The 20,076-nt window shown below is 43.5% G+C and overlaps 1 protein-coding gene across 3 annotated transcripts in view; it reads left to right on the top strand.

Moving 5' to 3' along the window:
• The window catches only part of PARPBP (PARP1 binding protein), a 56,367-nt gene that overhangs the window by 33,224 nt on the left and 3,067 nt on the right, over positions 1-20,076 (top strand). For all 3 annotated transcript variants that reach the window (XM_030215166.1, XM_030215167.1, XM_030215165.1), the window contains 3 exons: positions 5,129-5,312; positions 12,434-12,615; positions 14,304-14,385. In XM_030215166.1, the coding sequence (XP_030071026.1) occupies positions 5,129-5,312; positions 12,434-12,615; positions 14,304-14,385 (448 nt within the window). The remainder of the gene's footprint in view (positions 1-5,128; positions 5,313-12,433; positions 12,616-14,303; positions 14,386-20,076) is intronic.

Raw genomic sequence — 20,076 nt, 5'->3', positions numbered from 1 at the left:
GCCGACCCGCTACCCTTATGTTGAGCCTCTAACCGGCGAATGCTCTCTGTACAACTCGCTATCTGTGCCTTACGGGTCTTGGATTGTTTGCTAGCCAATTGCAGGAAATAACCCCGAGACACCGCCTTCATAGCATCCCACACCGTGCTAAGTGGAGGCCCTGATTCCAGGTTAAACTCAAGATATTCTTGTAGCATTTTTTTATAGCCTTCCACCGCTTCCCCTTCCTGGAGTAAACCTACATTTAATGACCATCTTTTATCCTTGTGCTCTGCTCTAATGTTTGGCAAAGTTACCCACACTGGGGCATGGTCCGAAATGGTCATGCTACCTATCCCCGCTGCAGGTCCCCACTCCACTAATGTGACATCTAGAAAAATATAATCGATACGGGAATAGGAGTTGTGGACTGGTGAATAGAATGTGTAGTCTCGTTGTCTCTGATGTTTCACCCTCCACAAGTCCAATGCACCTAGTGAGGATGCTAGGGATCTCAATGCCTCTGAGTCTTTCTGTCCCTCAACTCTAGGGACTCCTGTACGATCTAGTTTCGAGTCCATCACAGCATTGAAATCCCCACCAATGACAAGGGTGCCCCGTACAAAAGTGGCCAGAGAATTTTTAACTCTCTCAAAGAAGTGTGCCTGTCCATTATTTGGTGCATATATAGATGCAATTGTTAGGTCCACTTGGGCAATTCTAATATGTAAAAAAATATAACGTCCCCCCGGGTCCCTCTTTACTTTAATCACCTGTGCCCCTACTGCTCCATGGATTAATATCGCTACTCCCCCCTTTTTAGATTCTGTTGCTGAGGCGTGGTACACCACTGGATACTCTGAATGGGAGAGAAGTCTTTCATGTCTACCCCTCAGATGTGTTTCCTGCAGGAGAGCCACATGTGGTCTAAGCTGTTTCAATTCTTTATAAAACTTCTGTCGTTTCTGAGGCATGTTAAGCCCCTTTACATTATATGATATTATCTTTAGGTCTGTGCCCATCTGTGATTAATTAATCAGGGTTAACCTGTGACATCTTTACATGACCCCTCTGTACCATATCAGCTTTGTTCTCAGCCCTGTCCTCCCCTTCCCCTTCCAGAATCCCCGTCTCCCACCCGCGCCCTCCCCTGCTATCCCCCCTCCCCCCATCCCAGTCATTCTCACCACATGAGAGGCCTATGACCCTCAAGTGGGATTCGAGGAAGTTACCCAGCTCCCACACAATCCCCGGCCCCAAGTCCAACCCCCCCCTCCACTCTTAACAGATCTAAACAATCACTGATTCCCCCTCCTCCCCCGCCTTGAACCCACATTCAGGTCCCTTATACTTCAGTATACATCATATTCATATCGTTACCGATTCATTTCTTCTTATAAGTCTTAAGGATATGGCTAGAGGCCTGTCCATCCCAGGTCTCACAGTCTACAGGTCGAGATCCACGCTCACTGCAGCCCTCCACTCTCCAGATCTTTAAAAACACAGTCTCTGATTTCCCATCGAGCCTATGCAGCCCAGGTCAACGATTTTGCTTGCTTCTCTTGGGTGATTCTGGAACTCTTTGCCAGCGTTGAAGCTTCGCCCTTGTGGCGGGCGCCACCGCTCCAGGAGGGGCTTTTGCAGGCACAAGGTCTGCAGCGTGCAAGGTCTCCCATGCCTCCTGTAGGTTTTGCACCCGATGCTTAATGCCCTTCAGTGTAAAGTTCAGAGAAAAAGGAAATCCCCATCTGTACTGTGTCTGATGTTTGTTCAGGATCTCCAGCGCTGGTCTCATCTGCCTTCTTAACTGGAGGGTGTATTGCGACAGGTCTTGATAAACCTGGATCTGGGCTCCTCCATATTCCAAGGTCTTGTTCTTTCTGGCCGATGCCAACACCCTTTCCTTGGTCTCATATTTATGGAACTTCACAATGATATCCCGTGACTGTTGCTCTTTTCGCGCCCCCAGTGCTCTGTGTGCTCTGTCCAATTCACACCGGAACTCTCCGTCCTCCGGGCCCAGCAAGGTGGAACAAAGAGTTTGCACTATTTCTGCTACATTTTCGATTTCACCACCTTCAGGGACGCCACGAAAGCGAAGATTATTCCGCCGTCCCCGATTCTCAATATCATCTAATTTGTACTCCAGGTGCGCATTTTTATGTTCCATCTCTTGTAGCAGAGTTGCATGTTTATGTAAAGTTTCGGCGTGTTCATCTATCTTTAGTTCTGCCTCCTCCATGCGGCCCCCCAGCTCCCTAAGGTCGACGCTAAGTGTGTCCATCCGCTCCAATATTTCATCTTTGGATTGTTTGATCTCCATCTGTATATTGGACAGAAACTTGCAGAGTTCGCCGGTCATACCTTTTTTTGGAGGGGGGGCTCGCGCTTCAGACAGGGAAAGCGCCGAGTCCGAGTCCGACGGGGAGGCGCGTTCAGGAGATTCGCGGTGTTTTGCGGCCTTGCCTGCCATGCTTTTCTCCGCTTTCTCCGCTTCTTTTTTCCGCGTAGAAACGGTTTTACTCATGTTGTCAGCTGTTTAGAGGAGGAATCCACTAGCTGTTGCTGTGCTTTTCTCTCGTTAGATCGCTTTTTTCCCCGATAATGCAGTGGAGGGTGAGGGAGCCAAGAAGCTAGGCGACCATGCTTCCCTGTGACGTCACTTCCTCCCAGTATGGCAGTTCTTACGTTCTTAGTTTGTCTTGTACTTAGAGAATGATTTTCTAAATACCATTTTCATGAGTAAAGAAGTGCTTAGCTGTAGAAATGTCCAGTTTATAACCAGATATTGGATGGACAATTGTTTTAAATATACATACATAGAACTTGTGTAAGTTTGTATGGTGTTTAAGTAAGTGTTCTGAGGCTGGTAACGGAGAGGACTGTGCACTTATGGGGTTGAAATTTCAAAAGTATATATGTGCATAATTTCACACACAATCCCCTGGATTCTATGCGCCAATTCAAGATGTGCGTCCAACTACATTGGCTCTCAGTTCAATTAGTGCCGATAATTGGGTGCGAATTGGCAATAATTTGCATAAATTTGGAATTGTGCACACATCTTGCGGCATGCTAGTCTATAACAATTGTGCACCCAAATACTATAGTATGCAACCCAAAGGGGGCGTGGCCATGGTAGGAGCATGGGCGGGTCAGGGGCGTTCCTAAAATTTGCACGCAATGGGAATACCAGAGGTGCTTGTCTAAGTTGAGGGCCAAGAATTACACCTGGTTTCATCAGGCGTAAGTCCTGGTGCCTAAATTTTGGCGCGGAAATCAGCATTCGATATTATTCCATAATGGGCGCTCATCTTTGAGCACTAATTATAGAATAACATTCAATGCCAATTTGTGAGTGCCGATTACTAAATTAGCCCAATATGTGTGCCTCCTATAGCAGGTGTAAATATAGTTACGTGGTGTTCTGAGTACACATGTATTTAGGGGGTAGTTATTAGGGTGCATTACTGCCCTAATGACAAAGCCATGGCCTAATGCTCCGAGACTGCTCATTAAAGGGGCCAGCAATAGTATTTCTCTCACCAGGACCTACCTGCCAAATCTAGGGGATTTCTTGGAGTTGGGGAGGGAGCGATCCCCATTCACTCCTGCCCCTTCCAGGCCCTGTTACAAAATGGTGCTGGCAACCCGTAGTAGTAGTCTCACGTTACTACCGCTAGGGGTCAAGCTATCATATAAAGGCCTTTTGCCCTTGTACAGCAGCTTGATCCCCTAACATTAGTACTACAAGATTTACCTCTAGAGGTCACTGGAACCATTTTGAATGTGATGCGGAAAAGAGCAGGAGAAACTGGGAATCTCCTGCCTTGACCCCCAAGACACGCCTGAGATTTGGGGGGGGGGGGGGGGGGGGGAGCAATACTTCAGCCTGGCCCTTATGTGACCCATTTCTCTTAGGTCACAAAAATAATGCTGCTTCCAAGTTTGATCATAAGCACTGTTTGTGTACTGCAAATTAATCACTTTTGTGGTAAAATTAAGGTGTGCTAAAAACCCAACTTTGACTAACCCCGACTGTGTAGACTTTGCTGGATTTTCAAAGCAAAAGTGTGCATGTACTTTTTTTTTTTAACCAGTGAAGGTAGCTATTACCCTGTCAAGTACGACTCATTTGACTTCTTTTTTTTTATATAGCCAAATTTTAATGTGCTGCTGTTTTAACAAGGACAAGCTAATGTATTCTATTTATACTTATTGGTCATAAGACATTTTTGTTTTCCACATAACTGTCAAAAAATGAGCGTCATAAAATGTAGCTTAATTTTTTTTCCCTTTGGGAGGTTGAGCAAATGAAGTAATGCTGACCCTGCTATGATATTTATTTATTTATGAACATTTATACCCCACTTTTTTCCACATGAAGCAGACTCAAAGTGGCTTACAATGCACAGATAAATCAATTACAATTACATTAGACAGGGGAGAAAGAACAGGGTAAGAAGGGAAAGGGAAGAGAGACTAAGATGGACGGTGGAAATCCAGGTGGACCAAGATGGATGATGGAAATCCAGACAGACCAGAGTGGCTCGAACAGTTCCCGGCAAGGCGATTCACAATATGGATATGGTTTTGACACGTTCTTTTCTGTACTTGGACTAGAGTTTTAGGAATCTGCTTTTTAATATTTTATTACGTATTTGAATATTGGCCTTAAGTCTTCATCTCTTTTTCGAAAGACAACTTTAATCTCCTTCCACCAACTTTGGTTATCCCTCCTTGTCTCCCCCCCCCCCCCCCCCCCCCCATATAATCTGTTAGATAAATTATGTATCATTGTGTCTGGTGTTCTGTTTTGACTGTTTCTGCTATTCAATTAAAGGGGAAAAAATAACAGATGCATGGAATAATGACTCCTTTGATGCACCAAAAATGTTGCTATTAGATGACTTAAAAGTTAAAACTGAATGGTTTGCTAACATTTGAAATGAGGGAAATGTATAAAAGTCTACTGATGAGCAATACAACTCAGAAATGAAAGGAGTTCTAGAAATAACTTGGATTACAGAAGCTTTCCCTCATGCAGAGTGGTGAAAACATCTTTATTTAATGAGCAACCAATATGTGGTGATGTTTTGTGCATGTATTGGTAGTTGAATGTGGAGATGACAGTATGTCTATTTTGTAGTATCTCAGCAGGCCGGATTCTTTCTTCAATCAAGATGCATTTGATGAAAGGGCGAAGCAGTGGGGATCCATTCTGTCTAGCCACAATGGAGGTTGTTCAGGATCTGGATGGGAGGATTAATAATATCATTAATTTTCAGCAGGAAGCTGTCAATACAAGCTCCACTGGTATTAGCCCAGCCCGGGTAATGTGTGTGCTTTGTTCTTTTTGTATTTATTGTTAGCATTTAATTTGTTTTTTAGATAAGAAAATGTATCTATGCTTTATGTGCTGAAAGTCTAGTTACTGAAAGCAACGTTTTAAGAAACTCAGCAGGATTTTTCAATGGCGTTTTTAGTAAATATTTCACTTCATCTTAAACAATTTGGGCCTGATTTGGTAAATGGAGCCTAAGCTAGTATTCCTTTTAAGGCTGCTGCACAGAGCTCTGTTTACAGAATAGTAGCTTAAAAAGCTTCTTGCGTCTAATTGTGGGCGTGAATGCTTATACCTGCCAAAAGCTGGTATAAATGCAGATATTCTGTAACACAATGCCTAATTTTAGGGAACTCCCCTTACCGGCCCAACCTGCTTCTCACTGGCCTCCCACATAGCCATCTCTCTCCTCTTCAATCAGTCCAAAACTCTGCTGCGCGACTCATTTTCCGCCAGAGTTGCTATGCTCACATTAGCCCTCTCCTCAAGTCTCTTCACTGGCTCCCTATCCGTTTCCGCATTCAATTCAATTCAAACTTCTCTTGCTGACCTATAAATGCATTCACTCTACCGCTCCCCAGTAACTCTCCACTCTTGTCTCTCCCTACGCCCCCTCTCAGGTACTCTGTTCTGTGGATAAATCTCTCTTGTCTGTCCCCTTTTCCTCTACTGATAATTCCATACTCTGTTCCTTTTATCTCGCTGCACCTCACGCCTGGAATAGACTTCCCGTGCCTGTACGTCTAGCCCCGTCTTTGTCCGTTTTCAAATCCAGGCTAAAAGCCCACCTCTTTAACGCTGTTTTTGACTCCTAACCACTATTCACTTGCCCAGTACCCTTTTATCCCCACCTCTTGAATTCTGTCTGTGTGCCTGTCCTACTTAGATTGTGAGCTGTTTGAGCAGGGACTGTCTTTTTCATGTATGTTGTACAGCGCTGCGTATGCCTTGTAGCACCATAGAAATTAGTAGTAGTAGTAGTAGTGTGCTATGAAATTTAGGCACACATGTTATAGAATAGGGCAGTGGTTCCCAAACCTGGTCCTGGAGGCACGCCAGCCAGTCAGGTTTGCAGGATACCCACAATGAAGATTTATGAGAGAGATGTGCATGCAGTGGAGGTAGTGCATGCAGATCTAGTAGAGAAAGTGCATGCAAATCTTTCTCATGAATATTCATTGTGGGTATCCTGAAAACCTGACTGGCTGGGGCGCCTCCAGGACCAGGTTTGGCAACCACTGGAATAGGGCGTAGGGCAGACCTGTGCATATCTCCTAATTCAGGGTTTTCCATCTGTCCTCGAGGGCCACAATCCAGTTGGGTTTTCAGGATTTTCTCAATGAATATGCATGAGATCATTTGCCTGCACTGCTTCCATTGTATGAGATTGAGACTGGGTGCGAGTGTGTGTTTGTGTGAGAATGAGTGTGTGCCAGGGTCCCCCCCTCCCTCCAAGTTTCATGGTCTCCCCCCTCCCTCCCTCCGAGTTTCAGGGTCTTCCCCCCCCTCCTCTCTCACCCCCCCTGCAGCCACCCATGTCCAGCAACACTACTCTCCCCCTGCCCCCCCTCCAGCCACCCATGTCCAACGTCCATGCTCTCTCACCTGCCCCTCCTTCATCCACCCAGGTTGTGTAACCAATTCTTCGGGGCAGGCAGGAAAGATTCCAGGTCCTGCCTGCCCGCTGCTGGTGCTGGCGCTGAGACGCTCCCCCGCTGCCAGTTCGCTGTTCAAAATGGCTGTTGAGACTTCCAATGGCGGACTCGCGAGACTTCTGCTGAAGTCTTGGAGGCCGCCCTTGTAAGTATCAGCGGCCATTTTGAACAGCGATCCAGCAGCGGGGGAGCGTCGGCGCCAGCAGCAGGCAGGCAGAACTGGGGATCTTTCCTGCCTGCCCCGAAGAATTGGTTATACAACCTGGGTGGATGAAGGAGGGGCAGGTGAGAGAGCATGGACGTTGGACATGGGTGGCTGGAGGGGGGGGGCAGGGGGAGAGTAGTGTCGGTGGACATGGGTGGCTGCAGGGGGGGGCAGGGGTAGAGGAGGATCACAGGACATGTGGCTGGAGGGGGGGCAGAGGAGAGGAGGGTCGTTGTTTGATGCGCCGCTCCCTGCCACTTGCTCCACGTGTTCCTCCCCCTGCCTAGGAATCAGCTGTGAATGATGTCAGCCTGGCTACTCAGCCTAGCTCAGTAACACCAAAGGCACCATGGACACAGGAAGGCGCATTGGAACGTTGGTGGTGAGAATTATTATATAGGATGTAGTTAGCTCATATGTGAAAGGGGGGGTTGTTCGCATGGACGGGAAATGGGCAGCTCTACCAGATACTCATGTAACGGCGCCTACCTGCATAAGTGCCCTTATGGAATACCACTTGGCGCCGTGATTTTGGCTCTAATTTAGTAGTGCTTCATTGAGTGCTGTTGACTGAAAGAAGCTGAAAAATGTGTTCAATTATCTAAAATGTTAATTTTCTTCTCAAATGTTTTTATTTTGTTATAAAAAGATATTATTAACTCTCCTGTTCCCTCCCTCTTTGCCAGTTTAGTAACAGCAACAGCATAGAAGATGTGTTAACCTTTCACAGCTCCTCGGAGCTTGTGTTAGTTGTAGCATTAGAAAACCCTGTATGTGCTCAGCCTTCTGGTTTTCTGTGTGGTTCTCTGCATACCTGTTGAATAGCTAATCCTCATTACTATGGGATTTTAATGAACTATGTGCCAGTATCTACTGAAGGCTTTGCACACAGCTTGTGTACCATGCTTATTTCAAAATAAGGTGTCATGGTTGCTGTATGTTTTTGCAGACTGATGTAAGCCACATTGAACCTGCCCATGGGATATAAATGCTATAAATAAATAAATATCATTTTGATTTTGCCAATGACACAAAGAGTTGTAACTTAAAACTTACAGGTATGCATACATCCTTTTAATCTTTTTGTGAGTTACTGTATAAATAGGTCTTGATCTAGCCCCACTTGTGTACAGATGTGGCTTTATCTTTTGGCTTAATATAATATAATTGTATTGATGCTAGTTGTCTTCCTGTCAGTACGTACTACTTAATTTAGATCATTCATATCTTTGAAGACCTGGACAGCTAATGCTTCTTCCAAGTACAAAGAAGAGAAGCAGCATAGCATGACAATTCTTAGTGTTCTCCCTTCAGTTAATCTCAAATTTTATCACGTTGGGGGTCGCTTGGCAATAGTGATCATAATGGCATTACCTTTTGCACTAAACCTTGTGTACCCCAAATAATTGCTTCTAAAATAGCTCCATTTTTGCTACTTCTTGGATCAATTGTCTATTAAGGCAATTTAAACAAGCTCATGGTATATGTCATGTTTGTTTATTTATTTATTTATTACATTTGTACCCCGCGGTTTCCCACACATGGCAGGCTCAATGCAGCGTACATAGTAACAATATAAAGAAATTACAAAGTCGTAAGAAGAATATACAGTTTGTAGTAAACGCAAAAATAATGGGGTTAATGGATAAGTAAGTTGAGCATGGGAAGGATTGGGTGCAGAAGGAAATGAGCGTTGGGAGGTAGGCATAGGAAGATGGAGAGGAATAGATATGGGGTAGCAATAAGGATAATGGGAAACATAGTCAATGTATAACAATTGTCAATAAGAATCATGTGGGCAAGTTTTGGTTAGGTTGAATCGTTAGGGTGTTGCAAGTCAAAACTCTTAAATGGGTATAGATAACACTTCTATTCTCTTGTATGATCACCCTCTTTTTAAATCCATTTTACTCATGGTGATTTGACATTTACTGGAACCGAGACACTGTTTCTAGGCTCCATTACCATTCTTATTTTTGGATAGGGTCCGGCTTCCTATTCACTGTTCCCTGCTGTGCTAACCTTAATATCCTGATATTTGCAGGCTGTTTTCTCACAGCTCTTGTCACACATTTGTAATCCTTTCTAAGATCTGAAACTAGCTGTGTCTTCAGATAAGCAAAGGTTTGTGACATTCTTTGGCCTGGCAGGTAAAATTTCTCTTAGGTTTGGGTGTGCACATGAATGACATGAATGTAACTGTATGATTTTCCTATATAAAAACTGCATGGCAGGAGGTGTTGACACATCTGCCTATGGAAAGGTCCTTGGCACAGGGCAGGATTATTTATTTGGTGGGCCCTAGGAAAACTGGGGACCCAATGCCCTTTTCTAATAAGTAGTTTTAAAATTCTCATTGCATTGTTCTGACTACACAGTGTATCAGGTCTTCAAATTGGTAGGGGCTGAGGGTGACCACAGGGTTGGGCACACAGTTTGTTGGTGTCCTTGAAATCTCAAAATCTTCAATTTCTTCCCATGTGCACAGAACAAAGTTAAAAGGGTCCCAGTTGGCAGGCTGCACATTCCTGAATAATTACACACAGCCCCTACTGGAAAAATAACTAAGGTAGACTGATAAGGGTAAATATAAAAATACCCATTTATTGGGCCCTGTCCAGGTAAACAAAAATTTACAGAAGTAAAACAATTAAACACCTTAAGATATTACATCCATAAAAACAAAGTAAGATAGTGGCAAAAAGTATGAATTACAGTCTTTAGTCTCCTTTGTCATGTGCTTGTCTCTGTTCTCTAGCATTGCTCTGTCTCCATTCTCCTTCTCATGATGCTTTTATGTGTCTTGGTTTATTTTCCCCACCCTTTCTACTTCTCAGTAAGGGGTAACGCGACTGTAAGTTTAAGGCACATTAAACGCTAGAGTACCTATACATTTCTGTGGGCGCGTTAGCATTTAACGCGTGTAAACCATTTACCCACGTTAAAAATGCTAATGCACCCGTAGCACTGCTTAGTAAACATAGGTCTAAGTGCCTTTCATCTGTAGGGGACTTCTGGTAATCCCTGGCCACTCCCGTAACCAATTCTCACTGTGCTGTCCTACTTTTCACAAGCTGAACATGAGAAAAAAAAGCCCGGGACCTTCACTCTTTTCTCCAGTTTTACTCCTCTCATATTTCAGTTTAGTGTCTCCTCACTTCAAGTCCCTTCTTCCTTGTACTGAAACTCTGTTTCTTCTCTCATTCACCATATACTCAACCTCTTTGGATTTTGCAGGAAAGATTTTCACAGGGCTTGGGTCCTACCTCCTATCACACAGGCCTCTTGCACCCCTGCTGAACTTCAGTCCTCCTTGAGTTGGATTGTAGAGTTTAGCAGCAGCTTTGTTCTCCTCCTCTTCTGGAGATGGGATCTCTCCAATGATGATCTCCTTCTTAAGGCTTTGTACCCCGGGATTAAGCTGTAATTTGGCCTTAATCACTCTCTTATTTCATACTGCTTTTCATACTTCTGCTGTGTCCCCCCCCCCCTCCCCTTCCCTGGTCTGAGTTAGAGGATCAAGATCTAGGTGGGTCTCTAGTTAAGAGATTCACCGCCATTCCCACTACATTTTTACAAGTCTCTGTGGAAAGGAAGGAAGGAAGATCCGGGGCACCTCCCTACACCTGGTTTTATACTTGACTTCATACTCTCAGGCACATCTACTGCAGAGGTTTTCCCCAGACTAGATCACCCCTCGATACTACATAGGAAGGCACATTATAGAGTCTGACTACAAAACTGCAACCAACCGAGGAGGAAGCAGCAGGTAAACACTGCTTGTTTCAGCAACACACAGGGGTTGGGAAGAATAGAAAGACATCTGTGGGCAGCAATGACCGTGGTCCCTCCATGCCACGCTTCTCTGCCAGCAGCTAACTTACCAGGCAGAAATCTCTCTTGGGAGTCACTTAATTCTACGTCTTAAAGGGACCCTTCTAAACATTTGGTCCCTAGGAACATGTTTGGTTTGCTTATGCCTTAATCATTGATTGATGTGAACTGACAGGAAATTCTAGCATAGAGTACCATCACATAACATCCTTCTTTGCTAATGAGTAGAGTTTTTCAGAGTTTCTACAATTCTGTTGTGTTGAATGAAGTGTTCAGAATCTACTGTTTAAACTACCAGCTGTTTTGAAACAGCCTATGATATTAGCAGAAAATGCTGCGCTTGGAAAGAGAATTAATTTAGCTTTTACCAGCTTTGGACTTATTGTGGGCTAATGTTAATATTGAACGATAATTTTGATTCCTTTTCTTAAATTTACTTTTTTTTTATTTGCATGAAGTCTTTATTGACAAGTAAATACAATGTCCAACAGACCAATACAAAATGAACCTCACATTACGGTTCATGGTATCTTAACACAAGTCATTTGTAACAAGTTGGTCATCACGCACACATCAAGCTTCCCATTGCTAGCACTTTGGGTCCAATATAATCCACTTGTGTGCGGCTGTGCCTGAACAAACATATAACCTTCAGAACTTCAGTCTTTATAAATTTTCACATTTGTTGAGCATGACCTATTCCCCTAACCCGCTCTCAATCCAAACCTCCCCCTCCCCCCCCCCCCCCCCCCCCCCCCCAACAGGACTCGCACTACTCTAACCCAAAACATCATTGTGGTTGTGCATGACAGATAACCTTTTCTTAAATTTAAAGTATTTTTTTGCACTCGCTCTTTGCTTTGTATTTCAGCAGTTCTTGCTTGTAATTTGAATATGATCCAAAAATTACCTTTTTAATATTCTAGCTTTTAATGGCAATGAAATTCCTTGGTTCTAGCAATGCATAGTAGCTATATTGCTATAGATCAGATAAGTGTAGAAAGCAGCTGCATCACACTCAGATTTGAAACCTGCTTCTCTCACCAACTCCTCTTGTGACCTCGTACAAGTCACATCAACCTCTATCTCCTCAGGTACCAATTAGTGTGTAAGCCCACTTAACAGGGTAAAACATGTACAGCTGACTTTGTAACTCGCTTTGAACTTGTAGTTGGAAAGGCGAATAAGTAAATCTTAACTTAAATTTAGTGCTACAAAACTTGACTTGTCCTGGCATGTTGTGAAATTCCAGTTTAAATTTTTTTCGTCAGAATGATTTGAGACTGCATTTCTCGCTAGAGTTATGACATTTATATGACTTTTGGAGAATACATGGGAAACGATTGATTTAGTACATTGCCATTATTATTATTTGGCAGGATTGTTCTATATAAATGGAATATACTTAATTTTCAGCCAAAATTACATGCCATAAACCATGGCACAGCGTCTTGTGGTAGAGAGACTGTTAAGGCATTAATCGTTCTTCTGGATGAAGAAGCTGCCAGTCCTCCAAACATAAATAAAGCAGAAGTACTTTATGGTCAGGAAGAAAATGAAGCTTCATTTGGAATCCCTTCCATGCTGACGCTTTTCAGGTACTGAAATCTTTTGAAAGAGGTGTATACATTTGATTAGTAAGCTCACTTAAATGGCTGGCTGATTTTTACCATAGATGGTACGATTACACCATATTTATAAAACATAAATATAAAACAGTTTATAACACATTTTTAATTTTTTTCCCTCCAGTTTGGGCTTCTAGCTACTTCGATTTGCATGTGTGCATTAAGGCCCTGTTTATAAAGCCACACTAGCAGCTGGCAGTGCGGTACTGCCGACACAGCCCATTCACTTTGAATGGGCTGCGATGGCATTGCTGTGCGGCTTTGTAAACAGGGGTGTAAATTTGTTACCAGATCTCTCGGTAATCTACATATTGCTCTCTGAAAGCACAGAACTAATTCTGAAAATGCCTACATGTTGTCCACTGGCTAATGTTCTGCTACCATATCATTGTTTCTGTTTTTGAATAACCTTTAAAATGGTCTCAGTCAATAATGGGCAACTTCACAGCCATTTAAACTGTAATAAAGGAGCTTGAAAATGACAATAGTGTTGTGTACTGAACTGGTGATTTATTATAATTTGATTCCAAAACCCAATAAAAATAGTGTCTACATTTTATTTTTCCTGGGAGAGTTCTTTTTCAAGAAAGAGCCTCTAGAGCAGTGGTTCTCAGACTTTCTCAGGTCACGGTGCTCTACACTACACACTTCCTCTCTCCCCTCCCCCCCTCCAAAGGTGGGCATTGAGACCCACCTTTGCTGGCGGGCATGCCCAAGCTCCACCAGCTGAAGAGGTCCACTGCCTGAGGCCTGAGCTCCATGTTGCCTGCGCAACAAGCAAATCGGTGGCATGCTTCAGCCACCGATGCCAGCATTCCCATGCATGCCCTTCTCTTCTCCCTTTCCATCCAGCCTCTGCCATCCTCCTTCTCTTCTGCCTTCTGTCCAGCCTCTGCCCTTCTTCTCTTCTGCCTTCTGTCCAGCCTCTGCCCTTCTCCTCTCCTCTCTCCCATCCAACCTCTGCCCTTCTCCTCTCCTCTCTCCCATCCAGCCTCTGCCCTCCTCCTCTCCTCCCTCCTTTCTATCCAGCCTCTGCCCTCCTCCTCCTCTCCTCGCCTCCACACCCACATCCCTACCACTGCTTGCTTCTCTAGATCAGCAATAAGGTAAGCTGCGGCAAAGCAAGCTACAACCACTGCGAAGTAGGACTCTTTATTCATGCGGCTGCCGGCCATGCGCTGGAACAGGAAGTGATGTCTCACGGGTGCAGAACCGTCGGACGTGGGTATGGATAGTTTGGCCCCAAGGTGGCTGCAGCTTGTTTTGCCGGTGCTGCTGCTCATCTAGAGAAGCAGCAGCAGCGGCTTGAGTGACGGTGGGAGATGGAAAAATGTGCCAGGTGGCAGTTCTGTGAGTTCTCTGCGGTGCCCCGGGTTGCCATGGTACACATTTTGGGAACCACTGCTATAGATGATGGGCTGTGCTTTTATACTGAGTGCAAAATGTTTTGTTTTGTTTTTTTTTGCATCCTTGGCTGTAAAGCAAGATGAAACTTAAGTGGTCATCTTGTTTTAACTGTATGTGATTTCAAAACAAAACATTAAAAAAAAAAAGAGGGGGTCTAAAAAGAAAGAGAGCTTAAAATTGTTTAAAGAAGTTTGGCTATCTGTTGGGGAGGAGAATTCATGGATTCCTTTTTCTTTCTTTTTCTAATCTAGATCTCCAGAACAATCCACTGGGTCATCTCCGAAATCCTTGAGAGAGCATGTTGAAAAATGTATGGATGAAAGAAAAGTTAAGGTACCTGAAATTAATCTAGTAATCCAGTAACAGTACCTAAACTTTGAGTTGTAGAATCATGGAAATTACTAAAAGCATGTAAATATTTACATCTTCTGGTTTTCCTTTCAAATTCTTGACAATGTGACAGTCCCTAGTTATATGAAAATGCTGATTACTGATAGCATCACCTGGTCCTCTCACTTGCAGATCAGATCTATGGCGCATTTTGATGAAATGAATGGTGGCAGTAGGCAATATATAGTTGTTCTTAGCTTCTTGGTGAATTTGGTCCCAGAGGATAACAATGAGGCATATTTTCAAAGCACTTAGCCTTCCAAAGTTCCATAGGTTTCTATGGAACTTTGGAAGGCTAAGTGCTCTGAAAATATGAATGTCTGTTAATTGTGTCCACATTTTCTACAAAACTTAGGATTTTCTCATTGTGTGGTCTGTAATTATGGAATGAGTTGCTGTCAGACTTGAGAGAAGAATTTCATTACCTTTGGAAGAAACTGAAGGTATTCAAATGAATTTAGACTGCATTTCGAATAAAATTTTAATTGCAGTTAATCACGCAAGTAAAGGTCCTGTCCCGTCCCCCCATAGCTCCTTGCGACTCTGGGCAAGTCACTTAACACCTTGCATTGCCCAGAGTCACAAGGAGCTGGGGGGGGGGGGGGGGGGGGGGGGAACATACCTTTTTAATCCTGCAATTAATTGCGATTACAAATTTTAATCAAAATGCAGACCTAAATAAATAATAAAAAGTAATAAAAAAGATATGAAATAAAGGCTCTAAAACAGCATACAGAATACTATAAACAGCCTTACAATTTCAGAGCCTATTTCAGAAATGCAGCCCTACAAATGATATTTTGTACAGAGGCCAACCAAATTTTGGATTCGGCCATGTTTTGACTGAAAATGCCAGTGCATTTTTGGTTGAAACTGAAGCTCTTTTCCCTAACCAAAAGCGCGCTGTACTGCCCACTGGTCCCCTCCCCAGCCGAAAGCTGCTGACCTCCCTGGACCTACCTTAGAAGCGAGATTGCTTTTGGAGGCCCCTGTAGTAATTTTGACTGCTGAGCTGGCATGGGCATGATTGCCACGGGTGGTTGGACACAGTGAGGCATATTTTCAAAGCACTTAGCCTTTCAAAGTTCCATAGGTTTCTATGGAACTTTGGAAGGCTAAGTGCTTTGAAAATATGCCTCAGTGGCTGTCAGGTGATGGGGGTGGTGGTGGCGCATTCAGTCTGGGGGGGGGACAAGAGGCTGTGCAGACTGGCTTTAGAGTGGGAGACCCATGCTACCCAATTTTGGCTTTGGTTTCAATCAAAACTGGGCAGTGAATTGTGGCTGCAGATTTGATTTCGGCCGAAACCGAAATCTCTAGTTTCGGTCACCCTCTAATTTTTGTGGTGGTAGTCATAGGAGCCAGTTCTATGGTTCTAAGCACCCCCAATATTGAGCAAGCTCCTTCATTGTGTCTAGGGATGGGTAACTTGTATTGTGTTTCATACCTACTCATTTTGAGGTATCAGGCAAGTTCCCACCCACCAATTCCCCCCCACCCCCACCCCCAGGACAATTCCCACTTAAGGGGGACAATTCTCACCCTCCCTAGCCTTTTTTTTTTTTTTTTTTTTTAACCAACCGTAGCTTTTTTCTTGTATTGGGTCCCATAAGTCCTGACTGTGCTTTTTTTTTTTTTTTAATGGCATCTGGAACAAGGTTAGTGCAGCATACGGATGTACACAGAGGACATATAATAACAAAACAACTTATCTTAGGTAGAGTAGTAATTTGTTATAAATTGTAATCAGTGTGTCATTTTGAGGGACTGAATTAGTTTGAAACCTAGTTTAGGGGGTTCTGGGGAGGGCATTGCCCCCCCCCCCCCCCCCCCCATGAACTGCAGTTTGTATCTATTTATGTATTTACTTATTTATGATATTTAGATCCTGGATTAAACATGAATTAGGTTGAAACCTAGTTTGGGTGGGGGGTGGCATAGCCCCCCCCATTAACTGCATGTTTGGAAGGAGATAGGGATATGTAAAATATAATGATGTTGGGGGGGGGGGAGGGTTCTGCCCCCCCCCCCCCCCCCCCCCCAAATGATCTGGAAGGAAAAAGGGAGGGAGAATACTTGCCTTGTGTGTTTTTTATTTTTTGGGTTATGTGTGGGAATTGTCCTCCCTGGTGTGGTGGGAATTGTCCAGTTGGGAACTGACCTAGAACCCATTTTGAAATGTTGGTGCCTAGGGTGGTGGTTATTATTTTATCTAATATAGTGCTTTATTTAATGTATATCTTAATATGCACACCATTTTAAATTGATAGGTATAAATTAAACAAAATGTCTTTGAAGTTGAAGGACATTATGTTGGCATTAAGGATGGAGTTTTCCAGGAGTCTTTCTCATTTTCTCACTACATCTTGTGACCCTATTCAGGTTAAACTGACCAGTCATGGCGTTCTTGTATGAGTTTTACAGGAATGGTCTGCAAAATCTTTGTAGAAAATATGTGCTGAAGAGGGCAAAAATTGGGAAAAACAGCAGTATCTTGGTTGTAAACTATTTACTCTTATAATTTATTCTGTTTTAAGTATTCAGCTAATGGACCGTATTTAGTCTGAACTGATCAGATAATTTCACATTAAAGCACAACTGAATATTTTACTGCACCATTAAAAAATGCCTTTCTTTATTAAAACCATTTTAGTTTTGCAGCCTGTGATACACAGCTTAAGGAGGTTATGGAGATGATTTGTTTGCTGACCAGCTCCAGTCAGATGTGGGTTTTTTTTTGTTTTGTTTTTTTAGAATTCATTCCAAAAATGGATATTTTGTTTTTGTGCTATTTTTCTAAAGGAAATGATTTTAGTCTATAAGAGTCATGGGCAGTTAAATCTAAGAAGTGGCATGAAATCCTCTCAGTGAACCCCTCAACTGTGCCCTGGACCTGGCAAACCTTTTTCTTGTGTGCATGTCAAAAGCACTCAGTATTGCGCAGAATACTCAAATGAGCTCATCATACATTTTAATACAGCGTGCAGCCATGTCTTCCACATGAGTTAACGTATGCATTCAACCTCTCTCTGTATTATGCTCCTTATAATGTGTGTGCACACCCTGTGGTGACCGTATGGTTGGGCTTGGAGTGCCTTTCTGCATCTACCTCAGAGTGTGTAAAGTAGCTGAACATGCTAAGGTTTCACAGAGCTTTGTGATATTGTGCTTCGTCAAGTATGATTGATGAGTAAAGACTCAATAGTACAGCTGTGAGAAGAGCAGTCTGTAGAGATCATGAAGACAATTTTTTCATTAAGCCAAGGCAATATAGTTGGCTAGAAGCAAGGCTGACTTAAGTATTAGGCAGTCACCTAAGGCAGCACTTTCGGGGGTGGGGGGGGGGGAGGCAATAAAGAGTAGCTACAATCAAAGCAAAATAGAACCTAATACCTGTATATATTTGGGAAATCGACCTGATTTTGTTAAATATTTAAAAGTAGAATGTCCAATTATGTTCTTTTACAAGGTGCTGACTTGGAGCTGCATAGACAAACTCCATGCTCTTTTGGCTAACTTATGTGCTTTTACAACATCATTCTGGGAGGGATGGTATTGAGATAATTACGATTTTTTTAATTTAATAATTAAAATCTTGTGGGCTTAGGGGGGGGCTAGGTATCTGAAAAGTTAATGCATGGCCATAAGGCAGAGGGTTTACCTAAAGACCTAATGCTCTTGCACGGGCACTGGCTAAATCTATGTGTACTAGACTTTGAGCCCGTAAAAACGGGCTATTATAGGAAGGGGGGGTTGAAAGGCCCGCCCCCACCGCCGAGTTCGCCGCTGCTCCTCCCCCTCCGAGTTCGCGCCCCCCCACCGAGCCGTCACCACCCACCTTCCACCCGGCCGGGCCCTCGCTCCGCTATTGAAACAGCGAGGGTCCAGGAACGCAGCACTGAGCTCTGCTGAGCTGCCGACGTCGGCCTTCGTTCTTCTTCTCTGCCTGTCCCGCCCTCGTGTGACGTAACGTCGTCGAGGGCGGGACAGAGGCAGAGAAGAAGAAGGAAGGGCGATGTCGGCAGCTCAGCAGAGCTCAGTGCTGCGTTCCCGGACCCTCGCTGTTTCAATAGTGGAGCGAGGGTCCGACCGGGTAGAAGGTGGGTGGCGGCAGCGGCGACTCGGGTGGGGGGAGCGTTAGACGGCGGTGTCCCTCCCTCTGAAATGCGCAGTACAGACCCTCTGTGTTCTGGCCCCCGTCATCACGTATTGACGCGGGGGTGGGGCAGAGAAGGTCTCTACTGTGCATTTGCGAGTGAGTACGGTCACTCCCCGTTTATATGTTTGATTTTCAGCTGTTTGGAATCCCAAGGCCATTTAGTCTCAACCAGAAGGCATAGGCTTTAGGCTGCACTCTGGGAGCTAGGTCTAGACCTGCTTCCCCAGCCTGAACTGCCTCGCCATCTGCTGGTGATGGAGAAATACTGGAGAATTCCAGAAGGCACCAACCTATCTACCAGTGATGTCGCAGGAAAAATCAGTAGTTCTACCTCTGTCTGCTGGTAGGAAAGTGACACAACACACTGGTCAAAATTGTATGGCAGAGACGATAAAGAAATCCTTTCTATAGCGGTTCCTGCTCAGAGCTTACAGATGAACAGAACAAATAAGGGATTAGAGAGTTATGGGATTGATTTAAACATGGATAATGAGCAGGTGAATAAGGGGTTATCAGGTATAGTTATCAACATGGGCTATTATATTACTATTTTAGCACAGGTCCCTTTTTTTGCAGTAATTAATAATATCTGGGGTTAACAGTAAAATAACACATCTTAACAGTAGCCCAAATTGATAACTTCCACCCTAGGAGTTAAAAGCAGCCTCAAAGGAGTTAAATAAAACAAACTCTTTCACATTCATTAATACAAGTGTGCCAGATCCTCCATATATTCTTTGTTTATGATCTGGAATAGATGTCTTTGTTCAACCAGACTGATATTTAACTATTAAGAAGCTATGTAAATTAGAAAAACAGAAGTGTGTTTGTCTGGTTTACTCATGTAAAACCTTTTATGGAAAAATAGCCATTTTCCTGCCAAAAGTATTAACTTATTTTGACTACACAAACTGACCAAGAGGCATATTTTCAAAGCACTTTGGGAGGCTAAGTTCCATAGGTTTCTATGGAACTTTGGGAGGCTAAGTGCTTTGAAAATATGCCTCCAAGTAGTACAAATGACAGTTCAGACTGAAAATAACCATTTGAAACAATTTTGGTCGGGGTTGCTTAAACAAATTGCTATAAACTAATCCCATGTGATCCCTTTGAGCAGGGTAAACTTAATTGCAAATATGTACTGTATCTTTTAAAATGCTTATCAGAAAATGTTAGCGATTGCAACCATCTTTAAAGAAAGCAAACATGCCTTTATATAAGGATACTGCCAAAATACAAGGGCACTTCTCTACTAAAATATAAATTCAAAACAGCTCACACAGTAGAGGATATCAAAAAAATACAGTTATGTTGTAATGGGTAAGTCTCATAAATCTACCACGGCTGGTATCACTTCACTGTCGCGGTGAAACTCTTTCCGTGTGCATATTATAATCACAGACTTTACCCCCTACCAACCAATGCTTGAGTTTCTTAACTGTTTATTAATTATAACCAGAGGCGTTACGATCAAT

Source organism: Microcaecilia unicolor, chromosome 9 (genome assembly GCF_901765095.1).
Source record: "Microcaecilia unicolor chromosome 9, aMicUni1.1, whole genome shotgun sequence".
Lineage (NCBI taxonomy): Eukaryota > Metazoa > Chordata > Amphibia > Gymnophiona > Siphonopidae > Microcaecilia > Microcaecilia unicolor.
This window is presented reverse-complemented; position numbering and strand designations above follow the sequence as displayed.